Source organism: Salmo salar, chromosome ssa18 (genome assembly GCF_905237065.1).
Source record: "Salmo salar chromosome ssa18, Ssal_v3.1, whole genome shotgun sequence".
NCBI lineage: Eukaryota > Metazoa > Chordata > Actinopteri > Salmoniformes > Salmonidae > Salmo > Salmo salar.
Genome location: NC_059459.1, coordinates 68,514,465 through 68,535,291, shown reverse-complemented (window position 1 = coordinate 68,535,291; position 20,827 = coordinate 68,514,465). Strand labels below are relative to the sequence as shown.

General features: G+C 45.5%; 1 protein-coding gene across 4 annotated transcripts; it reads right to left on the bottom strand.

The window, feature by feature from the left end:
* Positions 1 to 2,082: 2,082 nt before the first annotated feature.
* Positions 2,083 to 20,425, bottom strand: LOC106577845 (testis associated actin remodelling kinase 1). Of its 4 annotated transcripts, none has more exons than XM_014156230.2 (10): positions 20,218 to 20,425; positions 18,277 to 19,008; positions 8,748 to 8,869; positions 8,511 to 8,559; positions 8,026 to 8,172; positions 7,605 to 7,687; positions 5,762 to 5,936; positions 5,372 to 5,458; positions 5,070 to 5,205; positions 2,083 to 4,082 (listed from the first exon to the last, which is right to left on the bottom strand). In XM_014156230.2, exons 2-10 carry the CDS (start codon positions 18,460 to 18,462, stop codon positions 2,971 to 2,973), a joined length of 2,097 nt encoding a protein of 698 aa, XP_014011705.1. In that variant the 5' UTR covers positions 18,463 to 19,008; positions 20,218 to 20,425; the 3' UTR covers positions 2,083 to 2,970. The 4 variants fall into 4 exon arrangements, with proteins under 4 accessions (XP_014011705.1, XP_014011706.1, XP_014011707.1 ...); XM_014156231.2 differs by having other exon boundaries at positions 5,109 to 5,205; XM_014156232.2 differs by lacking the exon at positions 18,277 to 19,008 and having other exon boundaries at positions 20,218 to 20,419.
* Between the last annotated feature and the right edge of the window lie 402 nt (positions 20,426 to 20,827).

Below are 20,827 nucleotides of genomic sequence, written 5' to 3'. Positions count from 1 at the left end.
GAGCTTCAGCCCTTCGCCATATGAGTGACAGTTAACAAGAGGCACATCATGCATCCACAGCAGAGTGAAAGAGAAATGACAATGACGTGGTGCACATACGACGTAGTACGCAATTTTCGGGGACCACTTTTAGCTCGTGAATGCTACTTTCAGAACTACTGGCTAAAAAGTATACAAAAGTACCGGAGAATCTCTTGAACTAATTTACTGCCTGGTGATGTCACCAGGCAAACCAAAAACTTCATCCCACCAGACAGGCTGAAATTTCAGGCAGTCTTTTCAAACAGCTCTTACACTAAAAAGGCATCATTTGCACAATTTTCACAGTACTATTCTAACCCCAGTGTGGAAATATACTGTATACAGTGCCTTCAGAAAGTTCAAAATTCGAACTTTATTTTTATTGATGTAAAATAAAACATGAGTATATTTTGATTGGACAAGTATTCAACCTTGTGAGTCAATACATTAGAATCAACTTTGGCAGCAATTACAGTTGAGTCTTTCTGGGTAAGTCTTTAAGAGCTTTGCAAACCTGAATTGTACAATATTTCCCATTATTCTTAAAATAAAAAAAAATCTTCAAGCTCTTTCAAGTTGGTTATTGATCATTGCTAGACAGCCATTTTCAAGTTCTGCCGTAGATTTTCAAGCCCATTTAAGTCAAAACTGTAACTAGGCCACTCAGGAACATTCAATGTCTTGGTATGTAAGTCATGTATAATTGCACTTGCGTTTTAGGTTATTGTCCTGCTGAAAGCTGGATTTCTTAGCCACATTTTTTACAGTATTGCTTTAGTGCCTTTTTGCAAACAGGATGCATGTTGGAAATTGTTTTAAGTCTGTACAGATTCCCTTTTCACTGTCAATTAGGTTAGTATTGTGGAGTAACTCAAATCTGGTAGTTCTCTCATATCACAGCAATTTAACAAAAACTTGTGAGAACTATGAGCGTTTTCCTTCCTCTTGGTTGACTGAGTTAGGACGCCTGTATCTTTGTAGTGACTGGGTGTATTGATACACCATCCAAAGTAACTTCACCATGTTCAAATGGATATTCAATGTCTGCTTCTTTATTTTTACCCATCTACCACTAGGTTCCATTCTTTGTGAGGCATTGGAAAACCTCCCTGGGGTTTGTCGTTGAATCTGTGCTTGAACTTCATTGCTTGTCTGAGGGACCTTACAGATAATTGTATGGGGTAAAGAGATGAGGTAGTCATTCCAAAATCATGTTAACACCATTATTGCACAGTGAGTTAGTCCGTGCAACATAGCATGACTTGTTAAGCAAATGTTTACTCCTCAAGTTCAGGCTTGCCATAAAGGGGTTGAATATTTATTTACAAGACATTTCAGCTTTAACATTTTAGTAATTTGTACAAATGTCTAAAACATTTTGGGGCATTGTAAGACAAAACCTACTTTTAAAATCAATTTTAAATTCAGGGAGTACCAAAACATGGAAAATGTCAAGGGTTGCAAATACTTTTAAGGAAAACCATGGTGCGCGAGACAGGAGAGAAAACCAAAAGGTATAGAGAGAGACGAGCAGCAAGACAGAAAGAGACAACCACTACACTTACAATAACATCTGCTAACCCCGTGTATGTGACTGATAAAACATGATTTAAAAATCACCTTGCAAGCTGTGTGCAAGTATAAATGTTTGTTGTGTACAAGCGCCTAGTTTTGAGTCACTATTTTCTTAGTAAAGTTGGTACAGTACAATGTTGGATCCTAATTTGAGCCCCTTTGCTACATCAGGATAATAATCATGCAGCAACAGCAAATTAGAATTAAGACATGTGTAGGGTTTGATATTTTTTTTCATGACAGAAAATCAAGTCAAATTACTAAAAAGGGGAAATTAAACTACAGAAGCCTTTTTAAAACCTCAAATACACCACTTTTAGATGTCCTGCATTGCAGGAAAGTTCCCCTGCAACAGGGTGATCAAATAAAGATCCTACTACTACAAAATACATACATAATGCTTCTTAGATATGACCATATGGGCCAGCAGAGTTGGCTAGAAATCCTGCAATCCAGCTAAAGAAAATGACTCACACGGACAGTCCGTCCATTGTATAGTTTTATTCAATGCCATTTAAATAATATTAATCAACACATCGCTTTGTTGAAGTGTGTCTTTGACCATTCTCAAAAATAATAATAAGTCACAATATAATACAAGTGCTGTTAGAGGATGAGGGCCATAAAAGACATCATACAGCATCAGTCACATACTGTATCAGTCAACAGAACAGTGTATGACTCACTGGCACACACACACTGCCCTGCTCATGGCCTCTCCAGGGTGAACCATACAGCTGTCTGAACACAAAGGCAAACTGCTGAGCCTAAACCCATTGAGACAGACAGTATCAAAACATACAAATCATATCATTCATTACACTTCTCATCGTAAGTCAAAAAGATGGTTTACAACTGACTGTCAGGGAAGGAGCCATAGACCCGCACGATAGGAGGATATCAGAACATACATAACCCAGGGGATTGGTCCAATACCAAAGCCATGTATACATTTAAATATGGCTCTGACCAATACGTGTTGCCATGCTGAGGGAAAGTATTGTCATTGCTTCTTTATGAATCAGTCAGTCAACAAGCCTGCATCTGCTGTAGGAAACAGTGTGATCGCCGCTCACTCCTTTACAGCCAGCACAGCATTATTAGGTTATACGTGTTGGCTATATTAGTACAGCGTTATAACAATCATTACCACCTCAGTCCAGCAGAGGGTGCCATATCATCACTCATAGGCCACCAGCACAGCAATGCATCCACACCAGCAGCTTTACCTCCCATGTCACCGTCTGAGTAAAAATGGAATGAAGTAGCCCCCTAAGCACTGATCTAAGGTCAGTTTAGAGTCTCCCTCCTAAGAAATATGGTTGGGATTTGGTGTAATCTGATCCTAGATCTGTGGTTAGGGGCATTCTGTATCTATGTTTGCGCCCCAGGCAGGGCAAGGCCAGGCTCTGGGTTGGTAGGCGAGGACGGTCGCCCCTTAGGACCTTTATAGAGCAGCCCTCGGTTGGCTCCCGTACTGTCCCCGTTCAGGTTCTTATAGGGGTTCCTGTGAGGGGGTGCGCGGAAACACAGCGAGGGGAACCGGAGCCCCGCCAAACAACAACCAGAACATGAGATAACCTCCTCCTGCTCCAGAGAGGGAGCAGAACCGTTACCGGTGCCGTTACCGGAGCCGAACGGCGAGCCCCCTATGGGCCCCCCAGGAGTGGAGTGGTACCCGTTGGTGCCCCCCCATCCCAGGTGGGGCAAGGGTAGGGGGGGCAAACAGGGAGGGTCATTGGATATGGGGGGAACATTACCCCAGCCATTGGTGAATGTAGGGGGGGTGGGTGTAGAGGGTTTGGAATAAGGCAGGAGTGTAGGCTGAGTGCCATCTAGAGTGTCGGGGGAGCTGGTGCAGTCCATGGGTTCTTCCTCATGGCTGCTTGTGTCCACTTCCTCCTCTTCACATAGCTGGTCTAATGACAGCAGCTCTGGGTCGAGAGGAAGCCCGGAGTCATCGGCAGTGAGGCCCTCAATGCTCTTCCTCCTCTCCACATCCTCCTCAACTACGAACTCAGACTCAAAGGTAAACCTTTCTTCCACGATTTCCCTCTCCTCCTCATTCTCTCCATTCCTCTCATTAATATCAGTGTCTAGGTCTGTTTTCTCTGCGCTATTGTCTTTGGTGGTGGGGGGCAGGAGATCTGGAGGAGGGGTGCAGGGTAGGGACAGGCAGCGTCTATGGAGCCTTCCTCGGGGCATACCCCCACCCCCCGCTCTGTCAGAGGGGGTGGTACAGGGGTCCAGAGGTTGGGGTAAGGTGAACGTTAAAGAGATGACTGACTTGCTGGGCGTGTCAAACAGTTTGATCTTGCCTCCGTTCAGGTCCTCTCGCAGGGAGAAGGGGTTGACACGGGTGGGAGGGGCCAGAGTGGGGGGCGTGACCGGAGGGAGCATGTCTGATTTGCTGCGGCAGAGGCGGGGGTCACCAGGGAGACAGAGGGACCGTCTTCGCAGCAGGCTGAGATCTGGAGAAAGAGATGCTGAAAGAGAGATTCAATTAAAATAAAAAAGTCATACATGGCTAGCAATGCACCTTAGAAATGGCATATATAAAATTGAATAAATGTCCTACACCTATACCCATCTATTGTACTAAATGTAAAAGTCTACCTATACTGAACAAAAATATACATGACACAATTTCAATATTTTACTGAGTCACAGTGCAGTCAATTGAAATACATTAATTAGGCCCTAAATTATGGATTTAACGCAACAGGGCAGGGGTGCAGCCAAGGGTAGCCTCGGAGGGCATAGGCCCACCCACTGGTGAGCCAGGCATTAATCAGAATGTGTCGGTCTGCTTTATTACAGACCGAAATACTTCTGTTTTATCAGCTGCCTGGGTGGCTGGTCTCAAAATCCCTCTGGTAAAGAAGCCAGATGTGGAGGTCCTGGGTTGGCATGGTTAAATGTGGTCTGTGGATTTTGGTGGACATTCCTGCATTCAGGATGATATTTGCACGCTCCCTCAAAACTTTGAGTCATCTGTGGCATTCTGTTGTGTGACAAAATTGCACATTTTAGAGTGGCCTTTTGTCCCCAGCACAAGGTGCACCTGTGTAATGATCGTGCTGTTTATTAATCAGCTTCTTGATATGCCACACCTGTCAGGTGGATGGATTATCTTGGCAAATGAGAAATGCTCACTAACAGGGATGCAAAGAAATTTGTGGGGCAAAATTTAAGAGAAATAAGATTTTTGTGCATATGGAAGACATATATTTTTGTCCAGTATATAACATTCCTAGACATGTCCCTATGCTAGGCCCCATCCCACTGAGCTGAACTGAAAAAAGTACCACTTTCTTATTCATTTTCATCATGACCGATGATAAATATTGAGAGCAGCATTTCTTCTTAGACCCCAGAAAAACAGACCCCCCCCCCAGCTAATAACCAACAGCTGGGTCTTAATGACTCCTGTCTGAACACAGTTGTGTTTTGGAGAATCCCTTCAGACTGACCTCCCTGCGCTCCATACCCTCCAGGACAGACACACACACCCTTTAGTGCCGCTTCATCTTTCTGCGTCCTCTCCGTCTCTCTTCTCTCCAGCTCATTTACGATCGCTGAGAACGATGGACGACGCTTTGGATCCATCTGAGAGCGAGAGATGGACAGACGGAGAGAGATGAGCAAAATATATATATATTTTTTAAGTCAGTCAGTTACTCAAGAGTCACAGTACGAAGGAGAAGGAAAAAGGGGTAACAATAAAACGAGAGAAAAGGTAGAAGATGTGAGAGTGCATGCGTGTGTGTCTTACGTGGCAGCAGGTGACCGCCAGGTTCAGGAAGTCAGGGGGACAGTCTCCCACCATGTGCTGAAACGTCTCTATGTCCAGACCAAAGTCCTACAGAGGGAGAGAGCATCGCTGATCAGCGACGTCGCTCAGTGAAAGAGCCCTAGAGAGACTCCCAACAGGAGCTCTGATTTGCTGTACTCACTTCAGTCCCTAATTTACACAATAGAACAGAAGATGACGGCGTCGGCGACTTCAATGAAAGTACTTGTGACTTACTGCCTGATGGGAGCCATTAAACTGCAGTTTCATACGACGGCCAGGGGGAGATGTTCAGTCTACGTCACATCATCCCATATTGTGAACCCTGACTGTGTGCTAGCGTGTTGGGGTGAGTGTGCGTTGTGTTTAAACCTCTGTGCGTGGGAGGACGTCAGGGTCGGCCTGTATCCTAGCGATGACCTCACACAGGATGATCCCATAGGCAAAGACGTCCACTTTCTCGTTGTAGACCTCTCCTCGCAGGACTTCCGGTGCCATCCAGTAGGGGGAGCCCACCACAGCCAGAGGCTCCTGGTCGGACTCTTCACTGTGGACAGAGACGGAGGAAGACAGGCCTGGACATTATTACAGGCGGTGAAGTTGCCTTTAGATGCTGGTCTAGGGTCAGCTTTGCATTTTCCCTACTAATAGGACTGGGGAGGGGAATCTGATCCTAGACCTGAACATAGGGGGGGGGGGGACCCCAGAGCCATTATTTTACAGCTCTAGTTCAGACTTCAGCTTGCTTCATCGCGCTCTAGTTCAGTTACAACCATCCCAAAAGGAAGGTTTACATGGGGTAAATCTATTGTGTGTGTGTAGGCATAAAGGGGCAGACAAACACAAGTCACTGCAAGGCGCATGCTCTGAACACCCCCCGGCAGTCACTTCCTCTGTGCTATTTCCATCTCACTAAACCATGATATTGCATAAATAGTGAGGGAAGTGATGGGAGCTGAGAAAGAGAAAAGGAGAGCTCCCAGTGTAAACACTGTTTGGGGAAGTGGAGGGAGAAAGGGAGTGAGAGCGAGAGAGAGAGTTGCCGTTCAGCCGGGGAGAGAAAGAGACCAAGTGTGCTTGAATAGTTTGACCATATTTGGAAAGCTTTCCTAAACTCCATCTCTGTCTCTCTCCCCCCCTCTAACAAACAGAGTTAGTGTACACACACACACACACGTTGACAAATGCAGAATTAGAGGAAGGTCATCAACATACAGGAGACATTGCATTCACTGGTTCGTAATTCTAATGTTCTGTCAAATCAGTTTCCTTCGACCTAAAAGCACCGTAAATAAACAAAAACATGTTGTGGCGCATCAACACAACGTGGCCGTACAAAAACAAAACACACAAGGTAAACACTGGGGTGGCCGTAGACAAACGGCAGGAAACGGTGCGCACACACACACACACACACACACACAAACGGGTTAACGCGACAGCTGCTTCCTCTCAGACAGTGTTTACATAAAGGATACAGACCCATTTATCAGGCCGGGGGGGTTAGGGTTGGGGGGGGTTAGGGTCCAGCTGATATTGGATCTGTGCCCACTATGGGCAACTTGTAAATAATTAGCAGGACACCAACTTGTCAACAGGAAGAAGCCGAGAGGATTAAAACAGGCTGAGTGATGAATCCAACATGAGGTGTCAATGTTAACATTATAAACTCATTTTATCTGGAGTCTGTGTGTGTGTGTGTGTGTGTGTGTGTCTCTCTCTCCCTCTCTCAATCCGGCCAGATTAAATATTGACACCATCGCAGTAAGTCAACGAACGATGTACCCCCTCCCCCCTGAAACAGGGGCTTAAATCACACATAGTTCCACATAGCTGGCAAACCACAACTTCTTCAGGGGGAAGTACGTCTCGCATTCTTTGGAAAATGGGACTCTGCTTTAGTGTGATTAATGATTCCTTTTTTAGACCCAAGACTGCGATTAGGTCAGTTTGTGTTTTTTTTATGTACACATTATAGTGAGGATTGGGGAAAGGGAAGCTGAGCCTCGAGCTGTGTCTACAGGCAACCTCTACCTGGGGTTTCAGTGACGGAGTGAAAGATCGATGGAGAGAACAAAAGACAGAGGGAGAGAGCGAGCGAGCGTGAGCTATCAAGATAGAGAGCGTGAGAAAGAAAGGAAGGTAGAGCAACCATTCAGGTGTGTTATCTAATCACTTTGTGTTGATAGACGGATGATGAATAAACTCCACTGACCTGTACTCTGGTATTTTCTCTGCCAGGCCAAAGTCCCCCACCACGGCCGTACACTGGCCACTGGCCCAACGCACCAGGCAGTTCTACGGGACACAACCAGAAAGACGGCGGTCAGGACCCGTATTCACAAAGAGTCTCAGAGTAGGAGTGCTGATCTAGGATCAGGTCACTCCTGCCAATGTAGTCTTATTCATTATGATCCAGAAGGTAAAAATGATCCTAGATAAGCACTCCTACAAGCTTTATGAATACGGGCCCTGAAATCCATTTATAGTTAACTGTGTACTTGAGTACGCACTATTTAGTGTTAAGGAGTGTGTATGTATGTGGAGCGTGCCACCTGTGTGCATGCCCTAGTATGTACAATTACCGACAGGAGGTGTGTATCCATACAAGTGAGTGTACCTTCGTGTGTGTGTACCTTGGATGTGAGGTCTCTATGGAAGATGCCTCTGCTGTGGAGGTACTGCAGGCCCCTGGCGATGTCTAGAGACAGGCCCATCCTGACTGTCCACGACAGGTACTGGTCACTGTCCAGCAGCTGCTCAAGGTTACCCCCGTTGATGTACTGGAAGTAACCATGACAACCACAGACAAGCGTCAATCAAAAACAGGCGACTGTGCTGTAACCGTGACAAACGACAGCTTTCCCTAACCTTTACCACAGGTGACTCTCCATTGAGATGCAAAAAAATATATATTTTTTGCAAGACAGGTACAGGTCACTGTGCGGCAACCAAGACGTCGAATCAAATTACTGGCTGGAGTTCAGATCCCCCCCCCCCCCCCCACGTAACCATGACGACCGTTAAGGAAGGAAGTATCAAGTATAAAAAGTAGCTATAACCGGACCAATAGTTTCTACATCCTAGTCAGTCTACCCTAGTTTTAAAGAGGGGATCTTACCTCTGTTAATGCATGGAGCTGTCCCTCATTAACACATACCCCTACAAACCTGGGACAGGACACAGGAAGATGATTAGGAAACATAAGGGAGGGGGTCATCATACAAGCCTTATGACAAGTCTTACAATCTTTTATAAGTGCATGGTTTAAAAATGTGTATACCGAGGGATTTCCCCTGCAGACCAAAGCATTGATGGATATGGACAGAGTGTGTGTTCTCATAAAAGCAGAACAGACCTGAGTATGTTGGGGTGAGAGAGGCGGTTCATCAGCTGGACCTCCCTCAACATGTTCGCTCTGTTACTGGCCATGGTGTTCATCTTCAGAGCCATCACCCGCCCACTGATACGGTGCTGCACCTGCAGAGAGAACCATCACCAGGGTCAGACGCCGGCCGTATGCTACGGACATGACAACCGGCGTTGGAGAAAGGACACCATTGGACAAGCAGTGAACATCAACTGTACTGTGAGAAAGAGTTGAAAGTGAGGTGAGATCTTATTGGTCCAAAATGTTACGCTCCGGTGTGTCTAGCCCCCGAGGGTTTGAGACCGGTAGCCCCCCGAGGGTCCGAGACCGGTAGGCCCCCCCCGAGGGTTCGAGACCGGTAGGCCCCCCCGAGGGTCCTGAGACCGGTAGGCCCCCCCCGAGGGTCCTGAGACCGGTATGCCCCCCCCGAGGGTCCTACAGTCAGGCCTACACGTCTCTACTCTGGCTAAGCTGGGTGCTTTGGTGGAGAGTGTCTGGTGGTCACCAGGGTGACGTGGCGTCTCACTCCCTATATCCTTGAGTGTGTTCTGAGGGGCTTGGACTCCTGCCCATCTCCCTCTAACTAAGACCATATAGACAGATACCCACTAAGTAGTCCAACAGTCCACTTAGTACTGGGAGGGTGTACATGTCATGTTTGTAGGTATGTGAGAGTGTGAGAGAGACACACACACATCTAGTGGTGGTGTATGAAGAGAACAGAGAGCGTGGTTACATCAGTGTGACAGTGTAGATAGGAGTTGGCCAGCAGATCAGAGGAGTGATGGGAAATCTAGTTAGTGGATCTATTAAAACAGACAGTCTGGCCTCTAGATCTTAAATCAAGGCTACAGCACACAGTCAACCAGTGACCATTAGGTCCATCCTACTCTGAACTGCAGTCCGAGATGGGGAGCGGACACACACACACACACACACACACACACGAGTGGCCGCTGCTGTATTGAGGCAATCTGTGCCTTTACACATTTATGACCACACTTCCAGTAAGAGCTAGTGCCGTCTGAGGATTAGCTCGTTGTTCGTTCCCCCATCTAATTTATTACATCTGGCTACAGGATTTAACGACATTATTATTGCTGTACCACAGGATCATACAGAATAGCCTCTCTCCCCCTCGCTCACCCCCTCCCCTAATGCAGAGATGAGCCAACTGCTGAACTACCAGGTAGAGCCTGTGCCGTCCCTCTACCAGGTAGAGCCTGTGCCGTCCCTCTACCAGGTAGAGCCTGTGCCGTCCCTCTACCAGGTAGAGCCTGTGCCGTCCCTCTACCAGGTAGAGCCTGTGCCGTCCCTCTACCAGGTAGAGCCTGTGCCGTCCCTCTCCGTCTAACCCAGGGGTGGGAAATTCCAGTCCTCGAGGGCCTGATTGGTGTCACAGTTTTGCCCCAGCTAACACACCTGACTCCAATAATCACCTAATCATGATCTTCATTTTAGAATGACATTTGATTCATCAGCTGTGTTCTCTAGGGATGGAGAAAAAGTGTGACACCAATCAGGCCCTGGAGGACTGGAGTTCCCACCCCTGGTCTAACCACTAGGCTACCTGTCACCCCTGGTCTAGACCATCTGCTTTGTCCCGTCCATATGCAGAATTTCAGCTCAAATAAACAAGCGCTCAGTAATCATGTATACAGGCCGTTGCCCAGTGGCCACAAGCAAATATAGTCTTGCCATGGCAGTGTGGTGAGAGAGTCGACCTCAGGTAGGTAGGTGTGGTGTCAGTGCTCCAGTCACAGCTAAACAGTGAGTAGCTGTGATGTCAGCATTCTAGTGACAGGAACATGGAGATGCCCAATAAATCTTACTCTGGTCTATTTGGCTAAAATTGTCATTTTCTTGGTGATCTGGAGATGACACCAGGGGATTCATGTGGGGCTGGTATCTGAACAAAGTCCATAATAAAAACAGGCAGGGAGGACCTGACTGGGGAGCCTTTAAATAGAACATGATCCACTATCTAAACCAGGACCTGACTGTCTTCCTGGGTAGTCTTTAAATAGAACATGATCCACTATCTAAACCAGGACCTGACTGTCTTCCTGGGTAGTCTTTAAATAGAACATGATCCACTGTCTAAACCAGGACCTGACTGTCTTCCTGGGTAGTCTTTAAATAGAACATGATCCACTGTCTAAACCAGGACCTGACTGTCTTCCTGGGTAGTCTTTAAATAGAACATGATCCACTGTCTAAACCAGGACCTGACTGTCTTCCTGGGTAGTCTTTAAATAGAACATGATCCACTATCTAAACCAGGACCTGACTGTCTTCCTGGGTAGTCTTTTAAATAAAACATGATCCACTGTCTAAACTCTTGACCAGGACCTGATACACTCCACACCATTTAGTGTTTTGCACATCATCGGTACTGAGCTCACACACACACACACACACACACACACACACGCCCCACCACAACTCCAGTATCTAATGCTATGACAGCCCTTCCCCACTCTTGCTGTGTGTGTGTGTGTGAAGCCTAGCAGCTTCAGGACATCAAAAGAAGCCCCCTCTCTCTTCTGCTCCACAGTAGAAACATTTTCTCACTACGCCTTTCCTCCTCCCACTGCCCCTCTCTGGGCTGACTCACTGTCCCTTCAGTCACACCGCCACAACCATCTGGATCATGTTCATTAGGGCACATCATAGCAAAATGTTTTGCAACACAACATTTGTCCAGGTAGTCACTCACTCCCTGTTGAAGTCAGTTTTGTCCCAGTTTGGTGCGAAATGAACACATCCCTGGTCTGTTTACCTACTGTAATGCTGTGGGTGGGGCCAGGGTGCTGGGGCGTAGCAGGGACAACAAGATTCTTACACACTACAGAACGTGGAGACAGAGCAGAGGGAAATGGAAAGAACAGTCAAATATGTGCACGTGCATTTAAATACCAAGTAGGTGCGCGTGCATTTAAAAAACACACCAAGTAGGTGTGCGTGCATTTTAAACACCAAGTAGGTGCATGTGAGCTCATGTGAAACATAAACAAAGGGAACACACACCTCTTGATTGATATGATCACAAGCTCTGACTGGAGGGGAGAAATAATTGCTAGCACTTTTCCCTGCTTCTAAGTCCTTCTCCTCCAAACCCCAGCCAATGAACAGCCTGACTGACTCATAATGTCACTCATTGTAACAGACCACTAACACATGGGTGACAGTCGATGATGGATAGGTGTGTGTGTGTGATGCTAGGTCTGTCTGGGTAAAATAAATTACTGCCGAGTTCGCACAGGAGATTACTGACTCAGAGGATGGTGTGCATGTCACAGAGAGTGTGTGTGTGTGTAAAGGTCTGTTTAAGGAGTAGTTTCTCAGAACGGCTGATTTGGGAAAGGGCAGACTTCCCACAACCGGACTCTCCTCTGATAGAACTCTATTCAGTTTTGACAACAGGACCCTGGAGGAGAGCACTTAATCCAGCCTGTCAATCAAACACAGACTTCCTCACATGCGCACACAGACAAACGTTCTTCAAATGCTGTCCGAGTCAGTCATCTCTGTGCAAATGCAGTAGTGATTATACCCTGCCAGATCCAGCAGTGTCCTCAGAGATAGATAGGATATAAAAAACACAGAATGTACCACAGAAGGCTTGCAAAGAGAATGTGAAGCAAGAAAATAAATAGGCCAATAAATTCAAGAGATAAGAATGAACTATAATGTTGCAGATCAATCTGTGGCAGTAAATTGAAAGCAGAGCGAGAGAGAGAGATATTTTACCAATATGATCATGTTGACATTTGAAGCATTTAGCTAAAGAAACCATCCGCATGTTCTGGCAGTGAAAAGCAGGTGAGTGTGAATGGGGCGGCAGGTAGCCTAGCGGTTAAGAGGGTTGGGCCAGTAACTGAAAGGTCGCTGGTTCCAATCATATGCCACACCTGTCAGGTGGATGGATTATCTTGGCAAAGGAGAAAAGCTCACTAACAGAGATGTAAACAAATTTGTGCAAAGAAAACTGAGAGAAATAAGTTTGCGTATTGAACATTTCTGGGAGCTTTTTTTCAGCTCATGAAACACGTGACCAACACTTTACATGTTGTGTTCATATTTTCCTTCAGTATAGAATAGCTAGAATGGAACATTCTAATTCTAAGTGTGTTCACCTCACTTCATTAGAACAGTAATATAATTACTATTAATTGTATTATATTTCTGTGGCCAAAACAATGATCATTTGTGATTCAGTCAGATGATCTGAATAAGGAAGTACCAGGACTCCTGCCTGCCTGTACAGGAAGTAACAGTTACAGTACGGCAGACAGGTCGGTCTAGGGAGCTCTCTCGCTAAAAGATAAAAAGCAGAACCTGAAGGATTAGTCTTGACACGCGCACCCCTCCTCATATTGCACAATGGCAGCGTTGAGGTATGAATACCTGCCTGACCGCTGTGAGGAAAGCATCCATTGATCCAGAGTGTGTGTGTGTGACAAAGAAGGTGCTGAATAACACTAGAGATGGCAGGATGCCAAGTGTTAAGTGCAGCTCTGTTTATAATCCGGCATCAGGACTCAACGCTTCAGAGGGTGTGTGAACACAGAGGGGAGAGGATCATTTATGGCTCTATTACCACACAGTCTGTCATGTCATCTGAACATTATAACAGTTAGATTGGAACTCCATGTAATTGCTGCGGTAGAAAGAATTTGCATTCATATGCCGTTATCAAAGGGCAGGTTGCTCAATCAAGAGAGGCATCTTTACAGCTGACACTTTTAAACCCCAAGTCATTTGCATGCTCACTGCCCAGTCAAAGGGCAACATGGCTGGGAGGAGGAGTGATCAGAGTGTGTGATACAGTAGGAGCATAACTCAACCTCCTAGTCTAATGACAGCTCTAGGATAACATTTTCCTGAACCATATAGTTATCTGTGCTAACAAGGTCCCAGAACAGTTGTTTTAAAAAGGGGCCCCGAGTGTGAGATTCTTAACAGACCTCGTTACCTTAACCACGATGGTTAGGGTAATGGTTAACTGGACTCCGGTCAGTTGTTGACGGTATACCTACGGCCCAGAGTTTTTCCTGACCAGGAAATACTACAGAAACCAATTTATATGCTATAACTTGCAACTGGAGTTTTTCCAGGTCAGGACACATGTTTAAGAAAAACTCCTGGCACAATGTTATGAACATTACAATGCTCTGTGAAACAGGAGCAGGACTAGATGAAGTTGACACTATTGCTTATGTAGCCCATAGAGCTCTGAGCTATGTAGGGAATAGGGCAGTGGTTCCCAAACTTGGGGTTGGGACCCCTCAAATTGAAATGGGTTACCTAAGAAAGTCTAATCTTATCATACAAAATGTTTCTCTTCAAATGGGTATAGAATACAACCTTTAAGTATCAACTAATGACCCCTTACACTACTAGAATGGGGTCTAACCCCATGAAGTTCTGGAAAGTGGTTAAAGACCTGGAGAATAAACGCTCCTCCTCACAGCTGCCCATGTCCCTTAATGTGGATGTTACTGACAAGAAGCACATGGCTGAGCTCTTTAAATCACCACGTCATTAAGTCAGGATTCCCATTTGACTCAGCCATGCCTCCTTGCCCGTCAAACATTTCCTCATCGCCCACCCCTTCTAATGCGACTATCCCCGATGCTTCTCCCTCTTTTTCCCCTGCCCCGCTACAAACTTTCTCCCTGTAGGCAGTCACTGAGTCCGAGGTGCTACATTTACATTTTAGTCATTTAGCAGACGCTCTTTTCCAGAGCGACTTACAGTAGTGAATGCATACATTTCATGCATTATTTTTCTTTTTTTTGTACTGGCCCCCCGTGGGAATCGAACCCACAACCCTGGCATTGCACACACCATGCTGGCGTTGTAAACACCATGCTCTACCAACTGAGCCACAGGGAAGACTAAAGGAGCTCCTAAAACTTGACACCCCAAAAACATCTGGGTCAGATGGTTTAGACCCTTTCTTCTTTAAGGTTGCTGCCCCCATCATCGCAAAGCCTGTCTCTCCTTTCTGGGGAGGTTCCCATTGCTTGGAAGGCAGCCACAGTTTGTCCTTTATTGAAAGGGGGAGATCAAGCAGATCCAAACTGTTACAGGCCTATTTCTAATTTTGCCCCGTTTATCAACTGTTGGAAAAACTTGTCAATAGTCAACGGACTGGCTTTCTTGAGGTCTACAGTCTCTCAGGTATGAAATCTGGTTTCCGCTCAGGTTATGGATGTGTCACTGCAACCTTAAAGGTCCTCAATGTCACCATTGCCCTTGAATCTAAGCAATGTTGTGCTGCTATTTTTATTGACATGGCCAAAGCTTTTGATACGGTAGACCATTCCATTCTCATGGGCCGGCTAAGGAGTATTGGTGTCTGAGGGGTCTTTGGCCTGGTTTGCTAACTACCTCTCTCAAAGAGTGCTGTGTATAAAGTCAGAAAATCTGCTGTCTCAGCCACTGCCTGTCACCAAGGGAGTACACCAAGGCTCAATCCTAGGCCCCACGCTCGTCTCAATTTACATCAACAACATAGCTCAGGCAGTAGGAAGCTCTCATCCATTTATATGCAGATACATACTCAGCTGGACCCTCCCCGGATTGTATTAAATACTCTACAACAAAACTTTCTTAGTGTCCAACAAGCTTTCTCTACCCGTAACCTTGTTCTGAACACCTCCAAAACAAAGGTCATGTGTTTTGGTAAGAAGAATGCCCCTCTTCCCACAGGTGTTATTACTACCTCGGAGGGTTTAGAGCTTGAGGTAGTCACCTCATACACGTACTTGGGAGTATGGCTAGATGGTGCACTGTCCTTCCCTCAGCACATATCAAAGCTGCAGGCTAAAGTTAAATCTAGACTTGGTTTCCTCTATTGTAATCACTCCTCTTTCACCCCAGCTCCCAAACTAACCCTGATTCAGATGACCATCCTACCTAAGCTAGATTATGGAGAAATCATTTATAGATCGGCAGGTAAGGGTGCTCTCGAGCGGCTAGGTGTTCTTTCCCCATTCAGCCATCAGATTTGCCACCAATGTTACTTATAGGACAAATCACTGCACTCTATACTCATCTGTAAACTGATCATCTCTGTATACCTGTCGCAAGACCCACTGGTTGATGCTTATTTATAAAACCCTCTTAGGCCTCTCTCCCTCCTAAGATATCTACTGCAGCCCTCATTCTCCACATCCAACACCCGTTCTGCCAGTCACATTCTGTTAAAGGTCCCCAAAGCACACACATCCCTGGGTAACTCTTCAGTTCGCTGCAGCTAGTGAAAGGAACGAGCTGCAACAAACACTCACTCTTCATTTAAAGACTCAATCATGGACACTCTTACTGACACTTGTGGCTGCTTTGTGTGATGTATTGTTGCCTCTACCCTCTTGCCCTTTGTGCTGTTGTCTGTGCCCAATAATGTTTGCACCATGTTTGGGTTTTGCTGCCTTGCTATGTTGTCGTCTTAGGTCTCTATTTAGTGTTCCCTTGTTGTGATGTGTGTTTTGTCCTATATTTATATTGTATTTATTTTTTTAATCCCAGGCCCCCTGTCCCCACAGGAGGCCTTTTGCCTTCTGGTAGGCCATTACTGTAAATCAGAATTTGTTCTTAACTGACTTGCCTAGTTAAATAAAGGTTAAATGAAATAGAATGCGTGTTCATGTCATTGTGTCTGGACAGCCAGCGGGACCTAAAATTGAGTGAATATGAGCACAGCAACCAGGGGATATCATTTTTCCAAGTTGGGTCCCCTGCATGTTCTAGTGTCAATTTAGGGTTGTGTAAAGTAAAAGATTGGGAACCCCTGGAACAGGGTGTCATTTGGGACACAGACCAGGCTGAACCCCCTGGACTTCCTCCTCATGCAGTTTAGGGGCAATTTCACATTAACGGAACAATGCGGAGACTCAGATTTTGCACTTAGAAAATACAAAGAAATTGCAAAGTTAAAAACCATACAACTAAGCAAACGGACGACTTATTTTTCACATTAATAAAAAAAAAAAAAACATTTACTTGAATAGTGCAGAGCCAAAGTTCAGCAACTGAATGATTGCACAAACAGCAAAGCAGTCAATCTGTTACCAAACTTTGCATATGTTCAAGTAATGGAGAATTGCTCAGTGGAAATTGTTAAATTGGAATCCCTCCTGGATTTTTCAGGGATTTGTGATATTTTTAAGCATAAATGCTTGATTTTGCTGCAGCAATTCTGTACTTTATGGCAATATACAATGACTGTCACATTTTTTACGTGTGGGTTGATTTAACCATATTATGCAGCTAATATGCAGTGGTAGGTTGAAAATGCGAGCCCTCTTTGTACTGCAGTGATGGATCAGTTAAGTGATAATATTGCGTTGATTTGACCGTTTTATGCAGAAATAGTGTGGTGATTAGTCAAATTTGTAAACCAGCCCATAACATACAGGGAATGAAGTAGTCCTTGTGCATAGAGTTGTAAAGTTTGTTTTAAAGTCATTGGCTTTTGTTTGACAATTTTTTAAGTGCAAAATCAGCGTCAGCATCCTTCTGTTCTCGTGAAATTGCCCTTTGAGTAGGGTTAACATCTATCTCTGCGTACAGACCAATAGGCCAGGAACAGGTATCACTTTCACACCAAAACACTGTCCCTTCCCTGTAATGTGGGCTATAGGGTTGGGGTCAATTCACAAAGTAAACCAAATTCCATTTCCAAATTGTCCTCATTGAAAAGTATTGGAATTTCAGTGTAATTCCTGAATTGACTGGAATGGAATATGACCCCAAACCTGGTGAGCCACAGACAGTTCTGGTGGGGGGGTCAATGTGGTGTTGTGGTCACCAGCAGCAAAATCATCATCAAGCCCATCACCATGTAAGCCTACCTTATCTAACTTCCTTGAGTGTTAGGTATTTAGAAGCTTCTTGTTTTCTACATAACATTTTATACAAAAAATTATATAAGTGTTTCTGGAAAATGTCCTTCCAAAGAAGGTCCCCAACTTAAGACACACACACACAGAGAGAGAGAGTAAAGGCCAACTAGCCACTAGCCTACAAGACCTAGATTATGTTCCAAATGGCACCCCATTCCTTATTTAGTACACTACTTCTGACCAAAGACTTATGTGGGCCCTGGTCAAAGGTAGTACACTAAATAGGATGCCATTTGGTACCAAGATTGTTACCTGATGCATCAGGTAAGAATGCATGGTCATCATGTTTCATGCTTGGTGCCAATGATGACCTTAACATGGATGCTCAGATGCCCAAACGGAGTTAGGTTGGCCATCTTATCCCCCACTGTTTTGCATAAAACCTAGACTTGCTAAAACAAGTCAGTTAGTCTGGACCCGTATTTAAAGCATCTCAGAGTAGGAGTGCTGATCTAGGATCAGGACCTTTTCTCCATATCAATTATGATCAAGCAGTAAAAACTGATCCTAAATCAGCACTCTTACTCTAAGACACTTTATGAATAGGCTACAGGAGAGGCCCTGAGCTCCAAACTCTGACATGTAATGTATAGGTAACTTACCTTGAACACTTCTGAGAAGAAACCCGAGCCAATCTTCTCGCAGATGAAGTCATCTATCCGGGCCAAGCTGGACACAGCGCTGCGCAGTGCCCGGTAGGACGAGGGCCTGATCCGGTTCGGCCCGTGGACCGCGTGGATGGGTGGCTCCGCCGCCTCCTGATACCGGTCCGGCTCGACTCGCTCCATCTCGGTTATCCCGGGACTGCGACCTGCACGCAGTTTTAAAATCCAACGTTTCTGTTTACATTTCTCATGTCCTCCGCAGCAGCGCGATGGTCCCGTGAAACGGATGAGCTTCACACTGGATGCTGAATTTCAGAACGAGGGTGAAAGACCGATTAATATCGCTGCCGAAATCCCATCGAACTCTAACGCAAAAGACCGCCGTCTGTGTCCTCAAGTTCGGGTATTTCTTCCTTAGACTTTAGTTTCTACACAGCGTCCTTCCATCATGCCGCATCCGGCAGCGGTTGTGCTTGACTCCGTGTTTGATTCCGTGACTGTAAAGATTTAGGCAGGCTATCCCCTCGCTCTCTCCCTCTACCCAATGCTGTAACTGCGCACTCAGGCTGCAGCAGTCAAAATCAGCTTCCTCTGGTCTGCATACGTATGCAGAGAAAAGGACTCCTATTCTGCACCAATTGAAACCGGGTTTCCAGTGCGTATTTGTTGACAGAACTCGAAGCAGACAGACTCGCCGTTCGTTCGATGAGGAAATGAGAACAGAATTCCCTGTAAAATAGAAAATGGGGGTGTTTACTGTGACTAACCGGTTATTTGTGTAGCCTAGGCCTACTTATCTGTGACTGGTCTGTCCTGATACAGGTCATGGAAGCAGTTAGCCCTTGACCATGACTCGGTTTCACTACACTACACATAAGGGTCGTTGGAGAAATGAGTATTCTGTACGGGGAGTTCTGTTATGAACCCCGACCCTTGGTCTGAACATTAACACGCATCATTTGCGGTAAGGTTTTGGAAACATAAGGACCATATGTCATATTGGTGAAAAATCATTTGGAAAAACAAAAGTGTAGATTGATATACACCTTTAGGGTTAGGGTAAGGGTTCCCACACGGCCACATTTCCATGTTACAGCGCTTGTTCACGGAAAACTGACACAAGACAGAGTGGACCTGTGCTAATTTGCCATCTGCGTCGCTGAACACCGGTGTGTCAAGGGAAGACAGATGCCAAACTGTTGACAGGGGAAAATACTGTCAGCTGCAACTGTTAAAACCGGTTAAAACAGTGTACAGTAAAAGTGTATATTTTGCATTTATGGAATTATTTGTGTTATGTGAAAGAGGGCTGTGTGTTTCTAAAACCATACCGCAAGTGAGACTCAATTCACGTTTATATGGAGTATTTGGCTGTTTTGGCTTCCAGAGCCAATTCGCCTTTAAACAAAACATTTAAGGTCCTTGGACTATATGAAGTAACGTTAGGCTACTTTAGTCCATTATTGGGTTAGAAAGTAGTGCGATATCGCATCATCATTGTTTTAGACACTTTACATAGGCTACAGAGCTGCTCTAGGCCTAACCTGAGCCAATCGCACAGGCGATTAAAGGCTAGGAGCCTATTCAAATGTACAGTATTTTGATTAATCACGCAATAGAAACGAGACTGGCAGGCTGTACAAACACAAGCAAATATTCAGGTTGAAAACAAACAACCGATGGACGGGCGGCGAGAGCTTGATGCTGTCGGTAAACAGTGAGCGAGCATATTTGTGAGAGACCTTCGGCCACCGTCAGCTTGACTGCAAGTCGTAAATTATAAATGCTGGGCTGAGTTGTGGGGGTTTGCCAGTCTCCCTCACAATTCGTTATGCACCAAATATAAGCCGACACTATTTCAAAATCGAAAATAATGACAAAAACAATATATTAGGGAGGAATCATGCGTAACTTCGCGAAATCATGGACGCGACTTACCTGCAATTGATCAAATCTACAGGTAGCCTAACCTACTGTATCCTCAGCCTCAAGTGCCCTGAACCGACCGAGGTGTTGGGTTACCGGGCTTTTTATTTGACTAATTAATCAGCCTTGTCTACGGTCCCGCTGCAGCACGGTTCTCGTTTTACGTCCCCTTGCCTCCATTGGTCTTGGCTCTGCAGTGCGCTGAGAAAGAAAGTGCGACTTTTAGTGTGGATTCTTATTGGAGGAGAAGATACTGGGCGGGGCCAAACGTCATCACCTTCAGAAACTTCACTTGCGGAGGCTTTCAAATAAAAATAAAAAATCTGCAAACACACTTTGCCTGTCATAGTGCGCAGCATATCCTACAGTAGTCTATGCAATCAAATTAAATCAATCAAATGCATTTCATTAAGACCATGTTACATCTGCAGCTGTCACAAAGTGGTTTACAGATAGCCTACTCAGCCAAAAATCCCAAAGAACAAGCAATGCAGAGGCAGAAGCACAGTGGCCAGGAGAAAAACTCCACAGAAGACAGGAATTTAGGAAAGATACCTAGAGAGGAACCAGGCTCAGAGGGGTGGCCAGTCCTCTGTTGGCCTGTCGGGTTCAATGACACTCC

Bases quoted from the DNA above. Each gene is read 5' to 3' on its own strand.
- LOC106577845 (XM_014156230.2), bottom strand. From the start codon at position 18,462: ATGGAGCGAGTCGAGCCGGACCGGTATCAGGAGGCGGCGGAGCCACCC. The intron at 8,870-18,276 runs GTAAGTTACCTA...TTCTCTCTGCAG, and splicing joins TCTTCTCAGAAGTGTTCAAG to GTGCAGCACCGTATCAGTGG. The intron at 5,459-5,761 runs GTTTAAACACAA...CTCCCTCTGTAG, and splicing joins ACGTCCTCCCACGCACAGAG to GACTTTGGTCTGGACATAGA.